Here is a 22,111-nt window from a genome sequence, read left to right on the forward strand (position 1 = left end):
TTTCGGTCCACCTCAAAGGCGGTGCGATGACATTGGGGATTGTGGGAAACACTTGCTTACGCTGCGCGAACCTGTCCGACAGGATTCGGCACAGTCAGAAATCCCTTTCGCCTGAACCCCTCAGAAGAAAACATACGAGGCACGGTTGTTTGACGGAAAAGGCGAGTGCATGCCTGGCTGACACTCTGGCTTCGCCTTTATTTGTGTAAGTAAATTTAACATCCCCTTCTTTCTATCGCTCCAGTAAAAAAACAACGACGACATTAACATATTCATACAAATAAAGCGGCTTGGTCCTACTGAAAGGGTTTGCCACGATTCATGCAAATAGTCGGGCATGCACGCCACATATTATGTTGGAAATACATTTGCATACCCCCCCAAACTCATTTGCATATAATTCATTCACTTTCGCAGGTTCCCATTGAGCGTGGCTTGATCTTCTGTAGCTGTCCTGCCCGGAACCCGCCATCATTTCTTCTACAAAAATTAAAGCTAATACTGTATCATGTCAGCTACAACCATGTAAAAGTATCATCAGACAACTGTGTTGTGATTTGATGCCATATGAATCAAATCTGATTTGACTTAACATGACTACATTTTTGCCTAAAGTAGGCTTAAGAATAACTTTAACCCTTTTCTGGTACCGTCCCTAAACCTCTTTAGGATCTTTCTGCCGACAACAGCAGGTTTACTGGGTTTTTGTCGTAGTACATGTTCATAAAACATGAATAAAGCACTGTTGGATTTCCTATAAAATTGTCCATATTGTTTAAGTATAATGTAGACACCTCTCACAAAACAGCGCTGAAAAATACATAGAAAAGAGGCCTAAAAGTGACCTGATAAGTAAAGATAACCATAAAAAAAAAAACGTGGTTTTGTTTTTGTTTCTCGATACACAGAAATCATTTAGAAATGTGCAACTTGATTTCTTGGTTATTCTCACACAGTGATATTTAAAAATGAAAGTTTTCATATGTGGTCATCCTTTGGCAGCAGCTTTTTCCTTCCCACAGAGCCATCCTCCCGTTGGATCCATCGCTCAAGAGTTTCGGTCATTGTTCAACCTGCTGCGCACGTCCGGCGGCAACAGATTTATCAGGTTGTCCTCGACAACCAGCCCGCTGTGAGTGAGCAGAGGGCAGTCGCCGATCTCCAAGGGCAGGGATTCCAGGCGGTTCCCCTTTAGCTCTAGGTGGACCAGCTGGGCCAGGTTGGCCACTCTGGAGTTGAGGCATGACAAGCTGTTGTTTCCGAGCGCCAGCGTCTTGAGCCTCTTGCAGGAGAACAACTCCTCCGGCAGCGTCTCGAGGGAATTGAAAGCGGCTGAGAAGAACTGGAGGCCCTGCAGGACGCCGATCTCGGCGGGGAGCGAGGTGAGCTGGTTGTGGGAGACGTCCAAATGTCTGAGTTTGGTGCAGAAGCACAGTCGTGAGGGGAGGGTTCGCAGCTTATTCCAGCTGATGTCCAGATTCTCCAGCGTGTGCAGCTTGCTGATGTGCTCGGGGATGTAGGTGATCCTGTTGTGCCACAGGCGTAGCGTCACCAAACGCCGGCAGTGCTGCAGGCTCAAGATCTCCTCCACTGTGGTGAGCTTGTTTTCCTTGAGGTCCAACTCCTGCAAATTGCTCAGACTGAAAACGGCGCTCGGGATGCGCTCCAACTCGCAGCCCACGAGCTCCAGCGAGCTGAGGTTCGTCAGCTTCTTCAGGCTGCTAAAGGCCTGAAGCTTGCTGCCTTCGTTGTAGATGCACAGGCGTTGGAGAGGCTGAGCCACATCCCCGATACTGGGCGGGATCTTTATGAGGTTGCATCGCAAGGTGAGGACACTCAGAGACGAGAGCCCCCGAAGGGACTCCAGATTGGGGCTTCGGGACACTTCATTGGTTAAGGGACCGTTCAGGTGCAGCTCCTCCAGCCCCTGCAGGTTGTACATCCACACGGGGACTTCCTCAAAACTCTCGAAAGACAACCGCAGGACCTTCAAGTGCTTTTTAAGGTGGTTCATGGCGGGCAGCTGGAGCTTCGCCGAGCAGTACATCAGCGACAGCTCCTGAAGGGACGCCAACTTTGCCACACCAGCTGAGATAGTGACGTTTTTCACTTGCTCCAGTTTGAGTGACTGGACTTCAGGGATGTCGAAGACGGTGTCGGGGAGCCCGGGCAACATCAGCAGATGCAGCTCCAAGCGGTCACTGGCGTTCCGGGCCAGGTGACCGCGCAGCTTTTTGGCGGTCCACTCGTAGTTGAGGTTGAGCTGATGGAGGAGGCTCTCGCTGACCTCGGACAGGAAGACGGCGAAACGTTTGGAGTAAAGGGAATCGTACTGGTCCACCAGGTGCAGGAGGAAGGCGAAATCATTTTTCACGTCCGGTATGTCATTAATGCCCGTCTCCAGTCGGACCTGCTCAAAGGAGTACTCCCGCAGGGGTCGGTGGAACAGCCAGTAGAGGGTGTAGATGCACAGGAGTCCGTAAACCCCCACGAAGCAGATGTAGGTATAACCCAACTTTGAAAAAAGGTGGGCTTTGTTGTGGTTGCAGCAGTAGATATCAAAACCCGTCAGTTCTGGAGGCACGAAGCAGCGCACCACAATCTCGATGCTGGGAACCAGAGCCGCGGTGTAGATGATGATCAGGAGGAACTTGAAGACTTTCAGCGAGGTTTGCAGCACATACATGATGTACAAGAGGTCCACCTCCTCCACGTGAGTCCTTAACTTTTTCACCTTTTCAAACAGAGCCTTCGCCTGCTCTCCTTCTTTTTTATCCAAAACAGATGGCGCCGGCTGAGACTCGGGGCTCTTCTTGTCGGTAGCGGACTTGGTGACGGACTGCGTAAGTCCCGCCGTCTCCTCCTCGTCCGCGCACCGGTCCGCGACCTCTTTCGACAACGTGTTCTTTCTCAAAATGACCAAATTCTCGTGTCTTCTTTCCTCGGACACCTCGCTCAAGGCCCTGGTGGTCCAGGGCGAGTCAAAACACTTGTCGAGCGTTGAGACGAAGAGCTCGATTTTAGAGGATGTCCCGGGAAACTTGAACCAGAAGCTGCTGGTGACCATGAAGAGCAAGGTGTGGATGACGACGAGGTACGGGAAGTACTTGGCGTACCAATGCACGAACCTCTCGTAGCAGTAATGGTTGACGAACACATACTGATGAATATCCAGGCCGTTCTTGCGGCCAAACACCTCCCGTATGATGGGGCTGCCGGGTTTGATCACCGAGTGCCCCGATGTTTGGTTCTGCCCGTAATTCCGGATGTGGCTGCAGTCGATCACCTCCGGCGTCGGACTCGTCATGGGACTCGGCAGGCATGAGATTTTGTCTTGAGTGAGCTGAAAGGGGCAAGAAAGATGACATTCAATAAGACCAAAAAAACAAGAGAAAGACGGATTATGGCTTTATGTCATATCGACACTGAATAAACCAAAAAGAATAAGCTCTTGTACCCTTTTTTTCCCCTTGAACTGGTATCACTCACTCTGTTTACTTTGTGTGGCAAATTACACAACAGATATAAAACAAAGTACCTGAATGATAATGATATGATTATGATCACAATATATTATAAAAATGTAATTATCATTATCTATCATGATAACAGCCATAGCTGTGTTCAGCGGATACATGATACCAGACACGCATATCTGGAAGTTAAATACATAGATAATTGGACATTATAAATAAAAAAATACATGTTGTTCCTTTTATTTCCCAGGATCCCACTGTCAGATATTTTTTCAGAAGATTTCCAATTTTTCATGCATGTTATCCAGCATTCTGGATGTCCTTTCTACCTGCTTTAGAAATCTATGTGGAAATATCCCCGTGGTTTCGAGAACAAAATCAAATCAAAGCAATTTCCAGGGAGTAACGAATAAAAAATAAAATAAACAGGAAATAAACAAGAAACAAGAAAAAACAAGAAATAAACTAAACTAAATAAAAATCCGTTATTTTGATTAATTCTAAAAGGAATAAAATAAAAAACAAAATAAAATAAATACAGTCATTTTATTTAAAAATACTTGATCACAATAACAATAAATGAATGAAAAAATAAACAAATAAATAAATAAGCAAATTAGATAGATAGATAGATAGATAGATAGATAGATAGATAGATAGATAGATAGATAGATAGATAGATAGATAGATAGATAGATAGATAGATAGATAGATAGATACATAGATACATAGATACATAGATACATAGATAGAAATGGAGACTTGTCCCAGGAACTAACAGACTAAACGTCCCGACTTAACTTGGAATTTGCAAAACATTGACCTGACCCCTTTAACCCCCACTCCCGCCCCTCCCCTCCCCAAGCTGAAAACTGTTCGCCACTGATCTTGTCACTTCACCCCTGATGAACGGCCGCCTTCAACAAGGTGGTGCCACATTCAGCCTCACCTGGGTGTGACTCGGGTGGGCCCGGGCTGCACGGCTGCCTGAGTCGCTTCCAGTGACCGGATCACATCGGCTCATTGATCCCTGTTGTCTGAGCTTATTTAAGCGATCAATACGCAATAGGCCTGAATGCACTATGACTCCTCTAAATACATGAAGGAATATCATAAACAGGACTGTCTCAGAAAAGTAGAATTTGTGATAAAGTTCTTTATCTTCTGTAATGCAATTACAAAAACAAAAATGTCATACATTCTGGATTCATTACAAATCAACTGAAATATTGCAAGCCTTTTATTATTTTAGTATTGCTGATTATGGCTTACATCTTAAGAAAACTCAAAAATCCTGTCTCAAAATATTAGAATATCATGAAAAAGTAATTTTAGTTTTTTTTAATTGCATTACAGAAGATAACGAACTTTATCACATTATTCTAAATTTCTGAGAAAGTCCATTATATGTATTTCCCTGTACAGTGAAATTCTGTCCGTAGTGCATTTAGATATGTATTGATAAGAAATAATTATAGTGTGAACATTATTATAAATATGAACATATGAACGTATATATATATATATAAGTATGTCTACCTTATACTTCTATATTGTTTATATTTCTTCATTCATTATCCATATCGTTTATCCTGCACTCATGGCCCCACAGTGGGTGGATCCTATCCTGTCTGTCATCGGGCGAGAGGCAAGGGTCACATATCATCGCTCTCTTATAATAATCATCATCATTATTTTCAAGATTTTCAGAAAACACAAAAAACTGAGTCATATGTTGATAAAGGAGTTGCATTTAGGAGAAAAAAAAGTCCCCCCAAAAAATCACTGCAATTGTTTTAAGAAGGTAACAATACAGAGACATGCGACCTTTCAAGCTCTCAGTCACGTGTCATATAGAGACACACAAAACTCCCCACAGAGGCCCCCCTTTCAGAATCGAACACTTTACTGCTGGCCAGAAAATCACTAATCACTGAGCTTATCCACTTTGTTCAATTAATTTTTTTTTCTAAAAATGAAATTGAACTCATCAATTTTTTTTTCTTGCAAATATCTGTATATTATAACCTAACCTTGTTATTTATTATTTATCCAGGATCTCATTGGGATCGCTGCTCGACAACACCTTCAAAAGCAAAACTGTTATCAAAGTCAGAGTCAATTTCTCGGCATGTACTAGGACATACAGAGGAATCGAGAAGATGTCCCACAGTGACATCAAAACATTATCTTCTAAATATTACTTTTAGGTCCAGGCTAATCAAATTAGTTATTTTGGACGTTTTTCATCTAACTGTGATGACAACATAATAAATGAACCGCAAGATTTTATAAGGAAAATTAACCTTTTTTTTCTGTTGAACTACCAACTTTTTCTCTTCTTCTCTGTTTTTTGACAATATGACCAAAATGTCAAGAGCGAGTGGCCCAGGTCAGGGGGTCAGTGCAGGGTTTGGGTTCAAAATTTTCCGTTTTTACAAGACAACGTAAGGTAGGTTAACTCGAGTACATCATAAATATGTCACTAAGTCTACGTGCCGACATCCAGGGTCCGGTTCTGCAGGCCACTCACCTGCAGCGTGCAGCCGAAGACTCCGATCATGAGCATTGCCATGCACAGGTACTCCGAGAAAACATCCCACCAGGGTTTGAGCACCCGGTACTTTGTGTTCGACTCCGGGCCAAAGTTCCTGAATTCACCCACCGGGATCATCCTGGCTGCCAGGCTCACGCTGATAAGAGATGACAAGGGTGAGTTTTTAAGCCGAAGAAGAAACAGAGGGCCAACCTGCGCAGGGCATCAGGCACCGTGTTTGGTTTTGAGGGAAATAAAGCTGCTCCTGTATCCTGAACACAAAGTGGATCAACTAGTTTGGCAACAATGTCAGAGGAGGTTTCAGTCTCATTCAGTCCAGGCTTTTTCTGTTAGCTTTTCTTGTGTTTTCATTTTTTAAAATCCCTTCAAATATTCAGTATGCTGAATTAAAAAAAAAGACCCCTTTATAAAAAGATCCAAAACATACCCAACTTGTGAATTGTTATCTCTCGATCTGCATTTTCCGTTTTTTTTTTCTTTAAATCAGGATTCCAATCACTGATATTCGAAATTAAAAGATTATTAATCTCAAACTTGTGATGTGAGATTACAAGAAGCGCTCGGACAGCCAATAATCATCACAACGTTGCGAAATCACTGACTGAATGTCACTTTTTTTTCCTACAACACCTCATCGACCTCTAACCTTTTCTATCAGACATGATCATCTCTCGGTGGGAAGTAAGACAGTGGATATACATATTTATATACATATATATATATTATATATAAATATATATTCCCCCTTTAAGAGTTTCTTACCTGCCCGAGGAGGATCCACTCCTTCACATTGAATCCGAGTGACCCCGCCCTCCCCTCATCGAAAAACCGAGCGCACCGCTGTCAAGTCACCCAGCAGCACAGCGTAGCATTTCCGGGACAGACATGTCAAAATAAAATAATAAAGGAAACAAACAGTCAGAGGAGTGCGCACCGCACTTATACTAGCTTTACAAAAAAAAAAGTTTTTTTTTTTTTTTGTTTTTTTTAATCCTGGCGTTTACAGACTTGTCGCTCTTGATTCCATCTTTTTATATTCATACGCAATCAAAAAAAAAGGGTACCAAGTGATAGAATGATAATATGTAATTATTTTTCCCTATGAAATTTTTATCTTTAGCAGGAATGTGCGAATACGGCACATTTGTTAGGCAAATACTGATTTTGTCAATTTGTGCTTTAAAGGTCTTTTCCCTTCTTCTATGCTGAAGCTGCCTCTTTATGGTCAAGAATGAGAACTATGTTGTATTTCAACAATATAAGAAAGAAAATAGGTTTGCGTGGTTGAGGCATTATATTATTACCGGACAGTAACTGACTTGATTAGAAGGTTAAAATAATTTGTTTTGCCATAAACACTAAAATCTCAAATAACCTCTAACTCTTCGGCAGGATCAAGTCCATGAACCCATGTGATGGGAGAAGTTTTCCTCCTGGATATTTGTGTATTACCTGCGGGAATCAGAGGGAAGAGATGTGTTGGCAGATCGGTCGGGACAGCTAAAAGTAAAAATGTGTACTTTCATCACAGGGGGAAGCTGTATCTGTTAAAACTGTACATGATGATAAATTCCAGTACAAACTAAAAAGAAAAGTTTTTCAGTAAACTCTGTTTCAGGTCCCTCCTGTAGTGTCTACTTAAGATGAAAATAAACACACAATAAAATCACACGGCAAATAACGGCTAAATGGGAAACATCGAGAAGCATGTAAATCATTCCACGAGTCCAGCGATACAATAAACATATTTTACTTTACAATTTGTAATTTTACAGGGTATGTTTGCTGGGAAGAAAATGTACAAAGCAGAACTTAAATATTCTTTCCATTCCAACCACAGATGGACAGAAAAAAAAATCCCTTTCAGAGTAAAGGCATATATATATATATATATATATATATATATATATATATATATATATATATATATTCATTTTACAAACATCCAAAATTAGCATTAAAAGGCATTCCTACTTTATTACAATGCATGCTTGTTATTTCAAACACAGTACCAGTCCAATTCAATACAAAGCTAATGTCAGTTTAGGAGAAACAAGAAAACCAACAGATCCTGAACAAATAAATAAAAAAAGTGAGCCCATCAATTCTGTACAAGACTTCTTTGAATATCAATGTACAAAAACATCACTTAAAAACCTTTGTAGCTTAAATTGCTGTTAGAAATACATATTTTTTTTGTCATTAGCTTACAATATTTGAATACTAATAGACAAACATAGTCACTTTGTTTTTGAGGTCCGGTGGATGTGGAAAAACCCAAAAGCCAGCTGTAGCAGGAGATTCCCCGTTGTATCAGTATTTATTTATTTTTATTTAATAAAAACATTCGCATGTTTGATTAAACCCAATCTTTTTTTTTTTTGTTTTCCAAACGCTACCATTACAGCTCTCTTCTAAAGAGGCAAAATTTGCTTTGTTGTTCTCTTGGTGCACACATTCACACACACACACACAAACAAACACACTCACACGCAAAACACACCAGAGATGCTGGACCTGGCTCTGCAGTCCGCACAGTACATTTCAACGCTCCTGCAAGCTCTGCTCCGCTTCAAGCAGGGCTTGACTTTGTGACACCGGGTTTTATGCACGAACCAATCGGGAGGCAGATCCACTCTGGAGCTGTACGCGCAAGAGATCTAAGTCAACTGTCTCGTTTCTCTCAGCTCTTGTTTTCATCGCGGTGCGGGTAGTGAAACGTGTCTGAAGAAAGAAGCAACGGTTGGTCAGATGATGAGTGGCATAACCATTGAGGTTAACAGGGTATGAATGGGCAAGGAATGATGTGCTCAAAGGCTAAGGGTGGGAGGGGACCGGCGCCTTGGACGTTTCAAGGCCAAAGCCATAAACATGCTCACATATCTGCGTACTAGTACTTTATTTCCAGTTTTCATGCCAACAAAACTTCATGCATTAAGTACACAGGAAGAACTGCCCATCACCCACTGCTGGCATCAGGCTTTGTGTGTATTTTTTTTTGTTTTTTGGTTTTGAAATGATCTCAAGGAAAAAGAAATGAAAAAAGAAAAATGAAGCATAAATAACGCGGCAGCGAAATGCACGTGTGAAACGCTCACACAGCTGTTCTCATGAAACGATCCCATCGGAGAGCCACCTCTAACAGACCGGACTGATGATAATCAGTCATGAGATGGGATTAAAAGGTTGAGTTTTTTTGTTTTTTTTTGTCAAATCTCTGCAAATCTGAATAAATTCATTAGCCTCTTATATCATAAACCAGCAAGGTTGCTTTTACTCCGTTATGTGAAATTACTTTTAACATTGTCAAAAATCTTATTTTGCAAATTTACTAATACCCTGAAGGAGTGGCTTTCGCTTCTCTCGGACAAAAGCTCCTGCCGAGGACCTTCCCGTGTCTGGCTCAAACAAGCAGTTTACACTCGTGGAGTGTAAGGGGTGAAGCGGAGGAGGGGACTCCCACCTGAAAACCAGCAGACGTGGGTCATGTGGTTCTTCATGTAGGAAAAAGGACATGGGTCTGGATTCATGTCGAAAACTGCGACGCCGCGGTTTCTTACCGAAAAATTAATAAGCTGATGACGGTGATGCACGCGAACATTGTGATGGCACATTGCACTGGACTACCTTCTGCAGCAGGTGCGTTGTTCTCCTTTTTAAAACGTGACTCAATCACTCAAAATGAATCCCTTCTCCCCTACAGACGTACATCTGAACGCTGGTTTCTTTGCAGGGAGCTTTTTATTGAGCAGCCCTTTTCTCTCACAGGTCCAATCTGGAGTATGGTTTCACCAAGTTCCTGTCTGTGGACAGAGGTTTTATCGTTTGTTTGTCAAATCATGGACTTTTGTTAGTGGGTTCTTCAAAATTTTGTGCCATGGAAATGGTCAGCACTTTGATGTTTTGGCTCATCCGCATTGTCTCGTTCATTTTTTCGTCTCTGCGTGCGTGCCTGTGTATTTATAGGTGAGAGGGGCGAGGCCCGTCTTTATCGGCCGCCGTGCCGCTGGTTTTGTTGAGCTCCGAACCCGGACGATGGCGGCTGTTGGACCGACGACGGCTCACCGCAATCGGATTTCTGACAGTTAGGAAGGTCTTTCTGGCAGGGCTCCATGGTAACTGCCACGCCGACCCCGCTCCGCCCCGATGTCATGTGCGTCACCTCCACCCATGTGTCGTTCTCTGGGTCATAACACTCCACGCTGTCCAGGAAAGTGTTGCCGTCGTAACCGCCTGCAAAAAGTTTTTGGCCAATTAATATTTTTTTGGGGTGGATCAAATTTCCAACAATAACTGTTTAATTCATTTTGAAGTAATGTAACATGCTGTTGTGCTTTTGCTTTCTGGTTATTTATTTAGGGGGAAAAAAAGAGAATAAATACCAAAAGATCACATTTGCATAACCCTGCTTCTAACATTCAATTCACAAAGCAGGATCAGTTAGTTTGGCAGCACCTCAAAATTTTTGGTGCCGCAAAGGTTATTCGCTTTCAACGAGATGCGCTACGATTCCAACTGGAACGATCGGTTCCACAGCACATGGGGGGGCCACAAGAGTTCAAAACATACGAATTCAGTCAGGTTTTTGATCCATCAAATTAAAAGAGAAGCAGGAAAATGCTCCGTGATTACTGCAGACGAAGATTCCATCTACACAGAGTTTATGTTGACCACTTTTTTTAAAGTGCTATTCATTTTTATAATGCTATTTAAAGAGATAAGGTCCTGATATCAGTGTCTCAGTGTCGTGAGTCAGCATGTTGCATATTTATGAAGGTCTTGGTCGATTCAAATTGATTTCCACACCAACACAAGAGATGGGATTTATCACTTTATGAATTAATGATGAGGCCGTGATAAGTTTATTTGAGATGTATTCACTTAAACATTAACTGGTAGTTAATATTCACCCTGACTTGGTTTGCAGCATCCTCTTTTTTTTTTAATTAGTGTGTGGTATAAGTATGATCTCCTATGGTTTCCTTTGTGATGCAGCTCAACTGCTATGGCAACTGTTTGGTAAAGTGGAGAAAGGTGCAGTGTTCCTCACCCAGCACATAGATGCGTCCGTGTAACGCAGTGACGCCCAGGGCACTGCGCCGGTGCCTCATGGAGGCAGCGAAGCTCCAGTTGTCGGTTTCCACGTCGTACCGCTCGACTGTGTTCAGCTGGTTGGTGCCGTCGTAGCCGCCCATCACGAAAATGTGATTTCCAAGGGAGCAAACCCCTAAAAATAGATCAAATAATGATTTATTCAAATGTTCCTTTAAGTATGAATGGTGTCAAAAAATAAGAGAATCCAACGAACGTTGTGTCATGTAATGAATTTAATACTATTTGACTTTTTTTTTTTTCCTCCCTGATTTTGAAGTTATACAGCGGAACCTTAACGTATGAGTGCATCAACTTTAAGTTGGGCACAAACTGCCACTGTGTCGGGGACAGTTTGATTATCCCCCCCCTCCCCATCCCTAAATCAAGCTTTGCGATAAAGTGTAGTACTGTGAGCGAGTTACATTTTGCAAAAAGAATAGCTTTTTCATTCTATTGTCTATTTATCCTTGTTGTTGTCATCTTGGTTGTCTTATTTTCACCTTTGCTGTTTTTTTTCCTCTTTCTGTTTATTTTTTGTTTTTGTTGTTCATTTTGCTGTCTATTTTTTGGGGATGTTTTTGCTATCTTTTAATTGTCCCTTTTGTTTATATTTATACTCATATTTATTGAAATTGTTACTGTTGCACTGTTGTGACGAAAGACTTTCCCCTATGGGACTCAATAAAGTATTATCTCATCTTAAGTGTGCTGCGAATTAGAAATGAAACAAAATGAAAAACTCCCCCGATCTTCTCGCCCCAAACCATCTTCATGGTAAATACACTTCATACAACCAGTTTTTTTTTTTATCATTATTTTTTTTTTACATTAATAAAGCACATTTTTCTTGTTTAAATCACTGTGGCCTGGCACAGATTGATAGCGCTTCAATGGGGAAATTTAATTTGATGTGCGAGCAAATTGAGTCACGAGTTAGGTCACGGAACAAACTAAATGTGCAAGTTAAGGTATTACAGTATTTTTTCCTTTTTCTGGCCTAGGGTTTAAAAGGAGTGTTTTCTTAGTGGAAGCTTAAACCATTTGACTTCCAAAGACATGGCATGCAGTGAAACCAGTTGGCTGGGTTTTTATATGCACTATATTTTAAAACACAAATGGGCCCTTGTGTCCTGTTTTTTTTTGTGAAGCACATACATTTCATTTGGAAAGCTGCTTTTGACCGGTTTCTCACCAGCTCCGGAGCGCACAGTGTTCATAGAGGCCATGGTCTTCCACTCGTCCCTCTCTGGGTTGTAACACTCACAGGAGCTGAGCCGGTTGGCCCCGTCGAACCCACCCACGGCGTAAAGCAGTCGATTTATTACCGCCACACCCACGCCAATTCGCCGTGTCAACATGGGTGCCACCAGCTGCCACTGGTCCCTTTCTGGATCATACCTGTATATCAGGAATAACACATTGTTATTGTCTCTATTGTTTGGGCTTTTTTCCACATTTATTATTAAGATTTCCATATTGGCCCAGTCGGCTGTGCAGTTTCCACAGCAGTGCCATTCACAGTCGTCCCTTGGCCCGGTGACAGCTGCTGACTGACAAGTGTTTACCAAATTGTTGAGTCATTGTGATGCCGACTCATTTCCCCTGCTGATTGTTGATTTTTGAGAGACCGCAGGAACAATGGCCATGCACACAACATGCGGTAGCTTCTATTTCTCATGCTGTGACACAGGCTTGCATGATTAATACTTGTCTTTTTCTCATCCGATCACTCATGTCTGGGTGAAATTTATACTGCAAAATACTTCTTGCAACAGGTTGGATAGTTTACTCAACCTTAAAGGATTATATGTATTTTTTTCTTGGGCTTAGAAGGTGAAAAAAACTACTTAGCGTTTCTTCTCGGATGACAGCAATCTTTGGCTATCACAACTTTGGACCCGGGGATAGACTGTTTGTCATATCTTCAGGACTCATAGCTAATGCAAATGACTGACTGTTTACATTTATAATCATTTAAAAATCAATATCCCCCGAGAGAGCAACAAAGACAGAGATGTCACTTAATGTGCTTGGCAGCACACTTGGGCTACTGTCATTTCCAGACTATTGAGCCCCATATAAGGTGCACCGGCTAAAAAAAAAAAAAAAAAAAAGTGTACATATATAGGCTACACTTGTCGATAAGCCACAGGTGGCCTCAATGTAACATGAGATATAAAAACTTTTTTTTTTTTTTACTTTTAATTAAATACATACCGGTAACAACCACAAATATGTACTGGAAATGCTTTTTTCTGAACAGTGCCTGTAACACAGCTGACTAAAAAGATTAATAATAAATAACACAATGACACATCCATTTTCTATCTCCGCTTTGTTCTACCCCAGCTGATTGCTATCTTCATCTTCCTCCTGCACACTAAAACCGTTAAAGTCGTCTTCTTCAGTGTTGGAATTCAACAGCCTCAGAATTTCTCAGTAATTTCATCGGTCCGACGTGACGAGGCTATATGTTTTGGTGGCATGAAGCTCACTAGCCAAAAATAAAGAAAAATCCATAAATTAGCTGCATCATTGTTTAAGCCACAGTGTTCAAAGCAAATAAGTGGCGTCTTATAGTCCGGAAATGACGATAATTCAAATTTCATTTAGACTCTTCGGGGATTTGTTCATCACTCGCTCACACACACAAATAAAAAGTGAGCTATAGCCATTCCGTGCCCATTCACTTACCTTTCTACACTGTTGTGATGAATACAACCATGGGATCCACCAACAGCATATATCATGCAGTCGATGACGCCGACTCCAATCCGGTTCCTGGGGACGCTCATCGGTGCGCAGGGCAGCCAGCAGTTGTTCATAGGATTGTAGCAGTCCAGTGAATTGGAGTCCATGTTACCGTCGGGCGCATTGTTTCGACCGCCCACGGCATAGAACAGCCCACTGATAACACAAGCTGCCAGGCCGCTCCGGGGTACCTGCAGGTCCGTTAGCCGAAGCCACGCTCCTGTGCAGGGATTGTATGCCTCAAGGTAGCTGAGTGACTGACGGAAATAGCCCCCTGCTGTGTAGATCAGCTGCGGCACCTTAGGAGTTCGGCAAGAATTCAATTTGGTGGGTTTGTGTAGGGTGAGGTCTTGGAAGATCTGAGCAAGGTAGTCTTTGCACTGGGGGTCCCAGTCGAGGGACTGGAGCTGAGCCTGCAGGAAGTTGGGGGTGAGGGAATGGCAGCGGACAGCCTGGAGCAGGGCCTGGACGTACGGCCGCCGGTTCTCCCGGTCGTACCGCACCCAGGCCACGCACGCCTGGAAGACTTCTGACTCACAGCGCACGTTGAGTTCATCGCGGCTGATGAGAGTCACAAGCTGGCAGTGGGACAAATTGAAGAACTCCTCCTGGGTTGCCACCTGTGAACAGATGCGGGGATGATATCTTGCAAAGCACTGCATTCACAATTGAGGAGGAGTCTAGACCAACGATACTTAACAGGCTTAAATTACTCGGAAAATACCTGAATAATGAGTTATCCAAAAAAAAAAGAAATGTGTTTACGCAAACCATTTCCAAGGTTTTATAGTAATTGGAGAACTTTAAAATCTTGGTCGTTTGATGTCGGGATTATAGGGACAACAATTAGGAGGCTTATTTAGACCTATATCAAGCATGTCACAGTCACTAAACGATAAAACTCCTCTGATTAATACAGCACTTTAAACCAGATTCTAACCCCAAATGCTTACGCAGAATTATCATCAGCCCAATACTGTGCTAAACGTCTGTAACTGCTGTCTCCATAACATCTACAAATGTAAAAAAAAAAACAGCGTTTTAGCACGTACAGTCTCAAGCTGTTTTAAACAAATGACTAAATACAGTGCTGTATAAGTGCTGTATGCAACAAAGTCATATATACGTGACTTCATCATAAAAACAGATCTTGAATTGTTTCTAGAAAAATGAACTCTCAGGATGATACAGGCTTCATCTCAGAAAATTTCACTCACAATACAAAGCACCGGAATCACAGTTGAGTCGGAGCACGTTTCTCAAAATAAAAAATTCCAACATTATTTTGGGGATTTTCTTTGGACCTGTAAGGAGCTGGGTGATACTACCACATGGACTTATCTGTCACTCATGTAAATTGCAGTTCTGTGTATCTATCCGTGCCAGCTGAAACAACGTGAACCCATGGAAACATCCAATATAAAGCATACATCTGGTAGTTGAGAGATAAAATGTCAACATGTTGGTTCCCAATATTCATTCTGTAAGTATTTCACTAGAATAAAAACCACAGAAAAGTCATATAAACAGAAATGCGGTGTGTTACATTTTGGATCAGGACAGCATGTTGAGAGATTTGTACAATCTATGACTTAATGTATGCAAATACACTCCTTCCTCTAGAGAGATAAAATTACAATTAAAATCCTGCAACTATGTTTTTCTAAATGCATTGTATTACGCTGTCACTGGATTTTTAATGTTGTGTTTCCTTTACTGTTTTTCACTGAACAGCAGGTGATTTCATTTCTGCCTCTGCAGGAGGGTTTCTCGTCTAAAGCTGGTGCATCGACTTTTTCAAAGTTTCCATTTTGGCATAAAACAACATTGGGCCATGTGTTACTGATTAAGGCTGAATCAGAGAAAGATTAGCCACAAGTCATTTCCTGCAGTTGTGTCACAAGCTGCCCCACTCCCCCTGCACCCTGACAAAACTAGCAGTGGGTCCTGTGTTTATGAACTGATGGAAGAGGTTGTCTTGAGCACTGAATTCTTTTGACCAACAGTCACTGCATTAAACCCAAATGTTAACAAGCCGCGGTTTTTCTTCTCACCACTCTGCAAAACCAGCTTGAATTACGGATTTAATTGCTGATATGATGTAATCTGAATGGCACGGTCATGAATAACAGTGTGACGAACTGACTGACTTCCAAACTTCTGTGAATCACAGGGGAGATATTGAAAAGTACTGCTATACCAATATAACAATCTTTTTCTTCTAGTATGTAATGCAAAATAGACACATTTTAATAGAAATAGCTAGCGTTCTAAACACATTCAAACCTTTATAGTGACACAACTGCAGAGTATTCTTGGGAAATTTTTGCATGGATTTACCTGGCTGAAGTTCATGTAGATGTATTCGCGAGCCTTCTGGTGGAGCTCCGTGCAGCCAATCTGTTCGGCAAAGTTGGCGATGCCGATGGCGTTGCTCGGGTCGAGCTGCTGGACCAGGAAATCACAGCAGGCTTTGACAACGCTATCTATCTGGTACATGACGGCGCCGTTCATCACATGGATCACACACTTCTCTCCAACAGAGATGCTGGCCGTGTAGGCAAACTCGATTAGCCTGTCCATAACCTGAATGGGAAAAGCAGACAAAAGCGGTGGTAGCTTAGAGGCGGGAGTGAGAGGAGGACAACTTAGGATGGATAAAGGCAGACAGACAGTTAATGGAGGAGGCGGGAGGAAAAGGTTGTTGAGAAATCCTCAGGATCTTTTTATCCTGCTGCCTCCTCATTTCTCTCACGAGAGGATGGTAAGATTAGCATTTATTGGCAAAATAAGTAGTTGACACTGCATGTGTAGGTATCTGTGAGCTTAATGAAACAGGTCAGGTTTTATGCACTTGGCCAGTGGAAATTCATTAATGAGATTTAATTTTACCCACTTGTTTTGAAGGAAATATAAAAAACAATGGAAATGGGATGGAGTAGCATGCAATCAAACCAGTTAAGAGAAGATGAACCCTACTCACCCTGGGGTGGATTCCTTCGATGGGCACCAGCTCCATACCACACTCCTTCAGGCCGTTGGTGAACATAGCTCTGAAGACCGGGGAGGAGGAGGCCAGCACCACTTTGTGAGCGACGAAGTCCACCTCCTCCAAGTCTTTGTAACGCACACGCAGTGTCACGTCGCAGAGCTGACGCTCCATACGTAGTTCGTTCATGATGCCAAAGGCGGCGGTCGTGTGGCTTTCTAGCGTGTAGCTGAAGACACGGTGGCCGTTGCGCGTGGATGGAGTCACCAGCGCTTTGCATTCTGTTAGGCACTCTGTCATTTCCTACCCCCTCACTCCTCCTCCAAAGTCTCTTTCTCAAGAACACTCGGTAGTGTTATGGAGCATCATGGTACCACGTGTGGCACGTGTTAAAACCACCAGCCACCCCCCCCAAAAAAAAAAAAAAAAAAAAAAAAAAGTGTGACAAAGCAGTTTCAACAAAAGCTCTGTCCTCTCCAGGAAACACTTTAAAGTTACAAGTGTCAGATTTACATAGACATGGGGATTTCCTTGCAGTGCTCAGTGCTCGAGTCAGACGAAACCACTCCTCAGGTTACAACTCGAGACCACGATGTACATTATCAGTCATGGCTGGTTGAACTTTTAAATTTACAGTTCTGACATTATCTTCAGATAAGAAATACTTTGGCTTCTTGTGTCATTTCAAGCAAACTAACTTAGAGTTGATTTCATGGCAGAAACAACTCAAAAAGTAAAGGAGGACTCAGACATGATCAAGGAATGTGGCTAAACTTGAGTCAATTCTGAGTCAATTTTTGGTATTAGTCACTTGTTAAAGGTATTTTTTGTTTTTTGAGGATTTGGTTCCTTATTAAATGTTTTCAAAAAAGCAATTCATCACCCGATAGAAGATATTAATCTCATACCTGGTCAAGTTTTCGCAGCCCGAACCAAAAAAAGACAAAAGTGATATCGGATTTACTGCTTGGGTTTACAGAAGTTATAGCTCCATTTCTTTTGAGTGCTGCAGAGTCATCTACTATGAAGTGGTCGGTCTGCCAAAAGTGTCACAAGTGTATCTTGGGGCCCTCAGCAGCGAGGAGGTAGAGGGGGCTGGTGTTGGGTGGTGTTCTCCGAAGATTCCTTCATCGAGGTTACCCGGCACAGGAATACAGTGGCGTGGCTGCGCTTTCTTGGAAACTGCTGGTTAAGTTGACAACTGTGAAGACATACATAGAAAGGTAGCTTTGAAAGAAAATAGATTGCTCTGATTATGAAAAAAAATATTAAAAAAGAGCAGGGTTATTAAACATTTGTTCATAGCAGGCGTCTCACATAAATCCTTGCTCATCACCGATCCCCCCTTACTGATTGACGCGGCACAAGTTAATCTATACTGTAAGCTCAGAATTACAGTGATCACGCTTTTCTTCCTGGTTCATTTCAAAGCTTCTTCCGTGTTGCGATATGTTGGATTCAATGAAAATGTTGATTACAGAAGAAACAAAACAAAAAATAAATATTGGTGGAAAGAATATGATTCTGTTACCAAATTACAGGAAGGCAAGTTGTGCACAGGTTATTCCTGCATATGAGCCTTAAAAACAGCTATATTGACAGGAGCGCATAACTGTGGGACACAAAACTGCAAGTCAGGGTGTACAGAACAGCATGAGAGTTAAATCAGGCTTGAGTTTAGCTGGCCAGCATGACTGAGTGTTTTTACAGTGTCCTGTGACTAATCCAGCTGGGGGACGGAACAATGGAAATCAGAGCCAACAAAAATCGAAGCAGCAACTCTCACTAACGAGAGATAAACGCATGTTGCAATTAACTAAAACAATATAATCCGGCGTTTTGACTTGAGAAATACTTAAGCAGGATGATGAATAGCTAAACGGTCGATAAAGTCAGACATTAATGCATCATTTGGGAATACATCGACAGCAACTGCAGTCACCGTAGACAGCCAGGGAATATGATGTCTGTCTTTCCTGAATGAACTGAGACGGTTACATTGAAAAAGCAATTAGCCTGAATGAATTTTCAAAGTGCTCTCTGATCGAGAAGAGTCACAATTACTCAGCAAGTATGCTGCTGTGAGTGATCGGGATTACATAATGAAGTGCACACAAGTTGTGCACGCACGCACGCACGCACGCACACACGCACACACACACACACACACACACACACCCAAACACACACAGAGTAATCATTAGCCAGCGTAGTGATAAGTGGATGCAGTGAACAGGTGATGTAGCCACACCAAGTACCCTTTCACAAGTTGGTTACAAATGAAAAGGAGTACAAACACCAATGATTTGGAGAGTGTGTTTTTTTGCAACGGGGGGCGACATTCAAGAAGGGATCTTGGCGTGTGTCACGGATGCAGTCATCACGCGGTTCAGTGTACGGTAATTTAAACCACTAGCCAGTTCAGATTCATTGCTGGGCTTTTGTCCCCCCCAGGTTTCCTAGCAGAGCACCCCTTGGCTGAGAACACATTGCTCAACCTTGCTTTCTCTCAGGGCCAGACCAAATTGTACACTAACAAAACAGGCTGTTACATCCCCATTGCTTGTACCTGATGGTCGTATCTAATATGACAGGGAGGAAATTAGTAGAGCTGAAATCTGTATGGAACTGATTTAAAAAAATGTTTGGTGTATTTTTTTGTCCTCATTTAAGTTAAATAAAGCTGCAACCTTTTTTTTGATCAAATTGGATGGAAGCAACTGAATCCAGGATTGGGACATATATTTTCCAGTGTAATTATTATTGACTATTGTGTGAGTGTAGAGTATCATATTTTCAAGTCACCTTTCTCTCTCCATGAATTCATATGTAAAAGAATATCTGCTTGGGATCCAAATACATCACAAAATGGATGAACTGCAAATGTCACTACTACAATGATAATGAATCCTTTTTTTGACGGAATATCCTGCTGATTTATGGGACTGACCTAAAAACAAGCCCTACAAAAGACAGCAAAAGACTGTAGCACGTGCGTCATAATTTTGCATCTCAATAAAAATCAAGGATGCTAAATTGCGGATGCGGTCGTCTTGTAAACCAAGCACGATTCCCGTGCTCCTCTTAGCCTGCCTAAATGTTATTGAGCAAGGCACTGCACCTGCGGCACCCTACCGCATGGTTAAAAGCAGTGTCCAAATTTCGCTGATGTTGTTCTGTACAAAAAACTGACAAAACAAAGGTCTTTACTTGACAAAGATGGAATGGACATGTTGCCTTTCCTTCCATGATTGGTAATACCACTGTGTAAACTCACGTACAACCCAATGCTGCATTCTCATACACTCTTATACGAATGACATTGTTTCAAGTGGCAAACAAACGGATGAACCTCTCTGAATCTTCGTCTTGACCCCCTGGTACCTGACACAACACCCCGGTTTGCTGGGGCCTGCGGTCTTAGGATGGGCAGTCAACATGTATTGCAAAACAACATCACTGTAAAAGTTTTCTTTTTTTCAGTTGAACGAGTTCCGCCTGGCAGGGGAAGATAGAGATACAACAAGGGTGAAACAAGTGGGTTTCATGGATAATTTGGCATAGGGGCTTCCTGCTCAGTGACTCATCCTGAAGTCTTCAGCGAGCAAGCAGTGGAACTGGATGTACCAAAACATGACCCAGAAGTGAAGCCAGTCCTTACATAAACCTAGGTGGAAGAGGATTTCCGCGAATTGCGCGCACACACACACACACGCACATACACACACAGACAGACAGACAGACAGACAGACAGGCAGAGAGAGACAGACAGAGACACACACACACACACACACACACACACACACACACACACACACACACACACACACACACACTGGTCTCTCGCACAAATCACCGTTTGCACACACATTGTCAAGCGTTGGCCAATTCAGCGCTTGTTTTGATTAAAGATACGCCCAGCATGCACTGAAAATAAAGCGGGTGGGGGGACACACAGGTGAAGCTGACTCGATGGAAAACCTCCGTTCGGTTTGTGGAAAAACGAGCAGAAGACGAGACGTGTCCGTGACAGGAGAACGCGGGAAAAACACGAAATAAGTTACAGCTTACAGAAATTGAGCGGGCAGCAAAACAGCCTCTTGATATTTAAGACAGACGCTAACGGCTCTGAGCCGCGCAAATATGCTAACAAAGAGAGGTTTAGAACATTTGCGACCGGTAAATGCCGTTCCTAGAAATGAAACAAAAGCACATTAAGATAGCAGCGAACGAAACGAGTCGCCTAGAAATGTATTTTCCGAGAAACTCACGCTGACTAGTCCAAATCCTCCATCGCCGTCCGCCGAACTGTGCGCCACATAGGAAGGAGGAGGGGGGAAGCTATAACTCACCATGACTAAGCATTGTTGCCGGTCTCGACTCGCCTTCAAAATAAAAGCCCGCGTCCTCAACACCGGAACTCCTCTGTTCACACGTAATGGCGGGGAGACGCAACTTTAGGCTTCGTGCTTTTATTTTGAAGGACTTATCAAAGTGAAGGAAAAGCAAAGACAATTATTGGGTGAATGTCAGAACCTGCATTCACAACGTCAATCAAATGCGTTGTAACAACAACAACAACAACAACAACAACAACAACAACAACAACAACAACAACAGCAACAACAACAACAACGACAACAATGACAACGACAACAATATTCGTTAAGATGTGCAATTTAAACTGGGATTCGGCAATGCAGGAGTTCAATCACTCCATCAAACGTTGCACTTTTGCAATCTGGTCATGTATGGGCAGGTTTTTGAAGGGATCTGGAGCTTCTGAGCCTCCTTGCAAAGTTAAAACAGGTACAGGTGAACCAAAGGCGTGTCCTTGTGCAGGTAGCATAATAAAGTCGATGCGTTACCTAAAGCAATCATTTCCCCTCCTCTTTTAAAACTATATAAACAAACAAAGGTAATATATATATATATATATATATATATATATATATATATGTATAGTGATAGCCACAAGGTGGCATTAAAGGCCAACGGTGGGATTTCGCAGAGGAAGGCTATTTTTGATTTTAACTCAAGAGAGCCTTTTCCCGTGGTAAATCTAAATCATATGGAACTAATTTATCATTAAATCGATCTGATCAAATTGTTCAGGTTTTGTTGACCACAGCTTTGGCCCCAAGACAGGATTCACTGCTGATTAAACTCACAAGCAAAGTGGAGCCTTCTCTTCCTTATGCTCACCGAAAATGATAGATCATCGGGAGTTGTTGAAACGACCAC

At 42.3% G+C, this 22,111-nt stretch overlaps 2 protein-coding genes across 2 annotated transcripts; both read right to left on the reverse strand.

Annotated features, from left to right (window-relative positions):
- Nucleotides 1-323: 323 nt before the first annotated feature.
- Nucleotides 324-6,832, reverse strand: LOC147228799 (volume-regulated anion channel subunit LRRC8C). The gene is made up of 3 exons (XM_086157042.1): nucleotides 6,796-6,832; nucleotides 6,010-6,169; nucleotides 324-3,343 (listed from the first exon to the last, which is right to left on the reverse strand). The coding sequence occupies exons 2-3, from the start codon at nucleotides 6,148-6,150 to the stop codon at nucleotides 1,049-1,051; spliced, it is 2,436 nt and encodes an 811-aa protein (XP_086013168.1). The 5' UTR covers nucleotides 6,151-6,169; nucleotides 6,796-6,832; the 3' UTR covers nucleotides 324-1,048.
- A 929-nt stretch (nucleotides 6,833-7,761) lies between these two features.
- Nucleotides 7,762-21,219, reverse strand: keap1b (kelch-like ECH-associated protein 1b). Its single transcript, XM_086157043.1, has 7 exons — nucleotides 21,139-21,219; nucleotides 16,862-18,068; nucleotides 16,219-16,464; nucleotides 13,822-14,498; nucleotides 12,320-12,525; nucleotides 11,084-11,260; nucleotides 7,762-10,266 (listed from the first exon to the last, which is right to left on the reverse strand). The coding sequence occupies exons 2-7, from the start codon at nucleotides 17,165-17,167 to the stop codon at nucleotides 10,022-10,024; spliced, it is 1,857 nt and encodes a 618-aa protein (XP_086013169.1). The 5' UTR covers nucleotides 17,168-18,068; nucleotides 21,139-21,219; the 3' UTR covers nucleotides 7,762-10,021.
- Nucleotides 21,220-22,111: the final 892 nt, after the last annotated feature.

Source organism: Fistularia commersonii, chromosome 12 (genome assembly GCF_037954325.1).
Source record: "Fistularia commersonii isolate RoL2024-O1a breed Wild chromosome 12, RoL_Fcom_v1.0, whole genome shotgun sequence".
In the NCBI taxonomy this organism is placed as follows: Eukaryota; Metazoa; Chordata; class Actinopteri; order Syngnathiformes; family Fistulariidae; genus Fistularia; species Fistularia commersonii.

What these genes read in the sequence shown, in the direction of transcription:
- LOC147228799 (XM_086157042.1), bottom strand. Translation starts at nt 6,150, where the DNA reads ATGATCCCGGTGGGTGAATTCAGGAACTTTGGCCCGGAGTCGAACACA. An exon ending in TCTTCGGCTGCACGCTGCAG is followed by an intron (nt 3,344 to 6,009) that starts GTGAGTGGCCTG and finishes TGCCCCTTTCAG; the next exon opens with CTCACTCAAGACAAAATCTC.
- keap1b (XM_086157043.1), bottom strand. Translation starts at nt 17,167, where the DNA reads ATGACAGAGTGCCTAACAGAATGCAAAGCGCTGGTGACTCCATCCACG. An exon ending in CATCACAACAGTGTAGAAAG is followed by an intron (nt 12,526 to 13,821) that starts GTAAGTGAATGG and finishes CCTGATATACAG; the next exon opens with GTATGATCCAGAAAGGGACC. An exon ending in CGGACGCATCTATGTGCTGG is followed by an intron (nt 10,267 to 11,083) that starts GTGAGGAACACT and finishes AACTTTTTGCAG; the next exon opens with GCGGTTACGACGGCAACACT.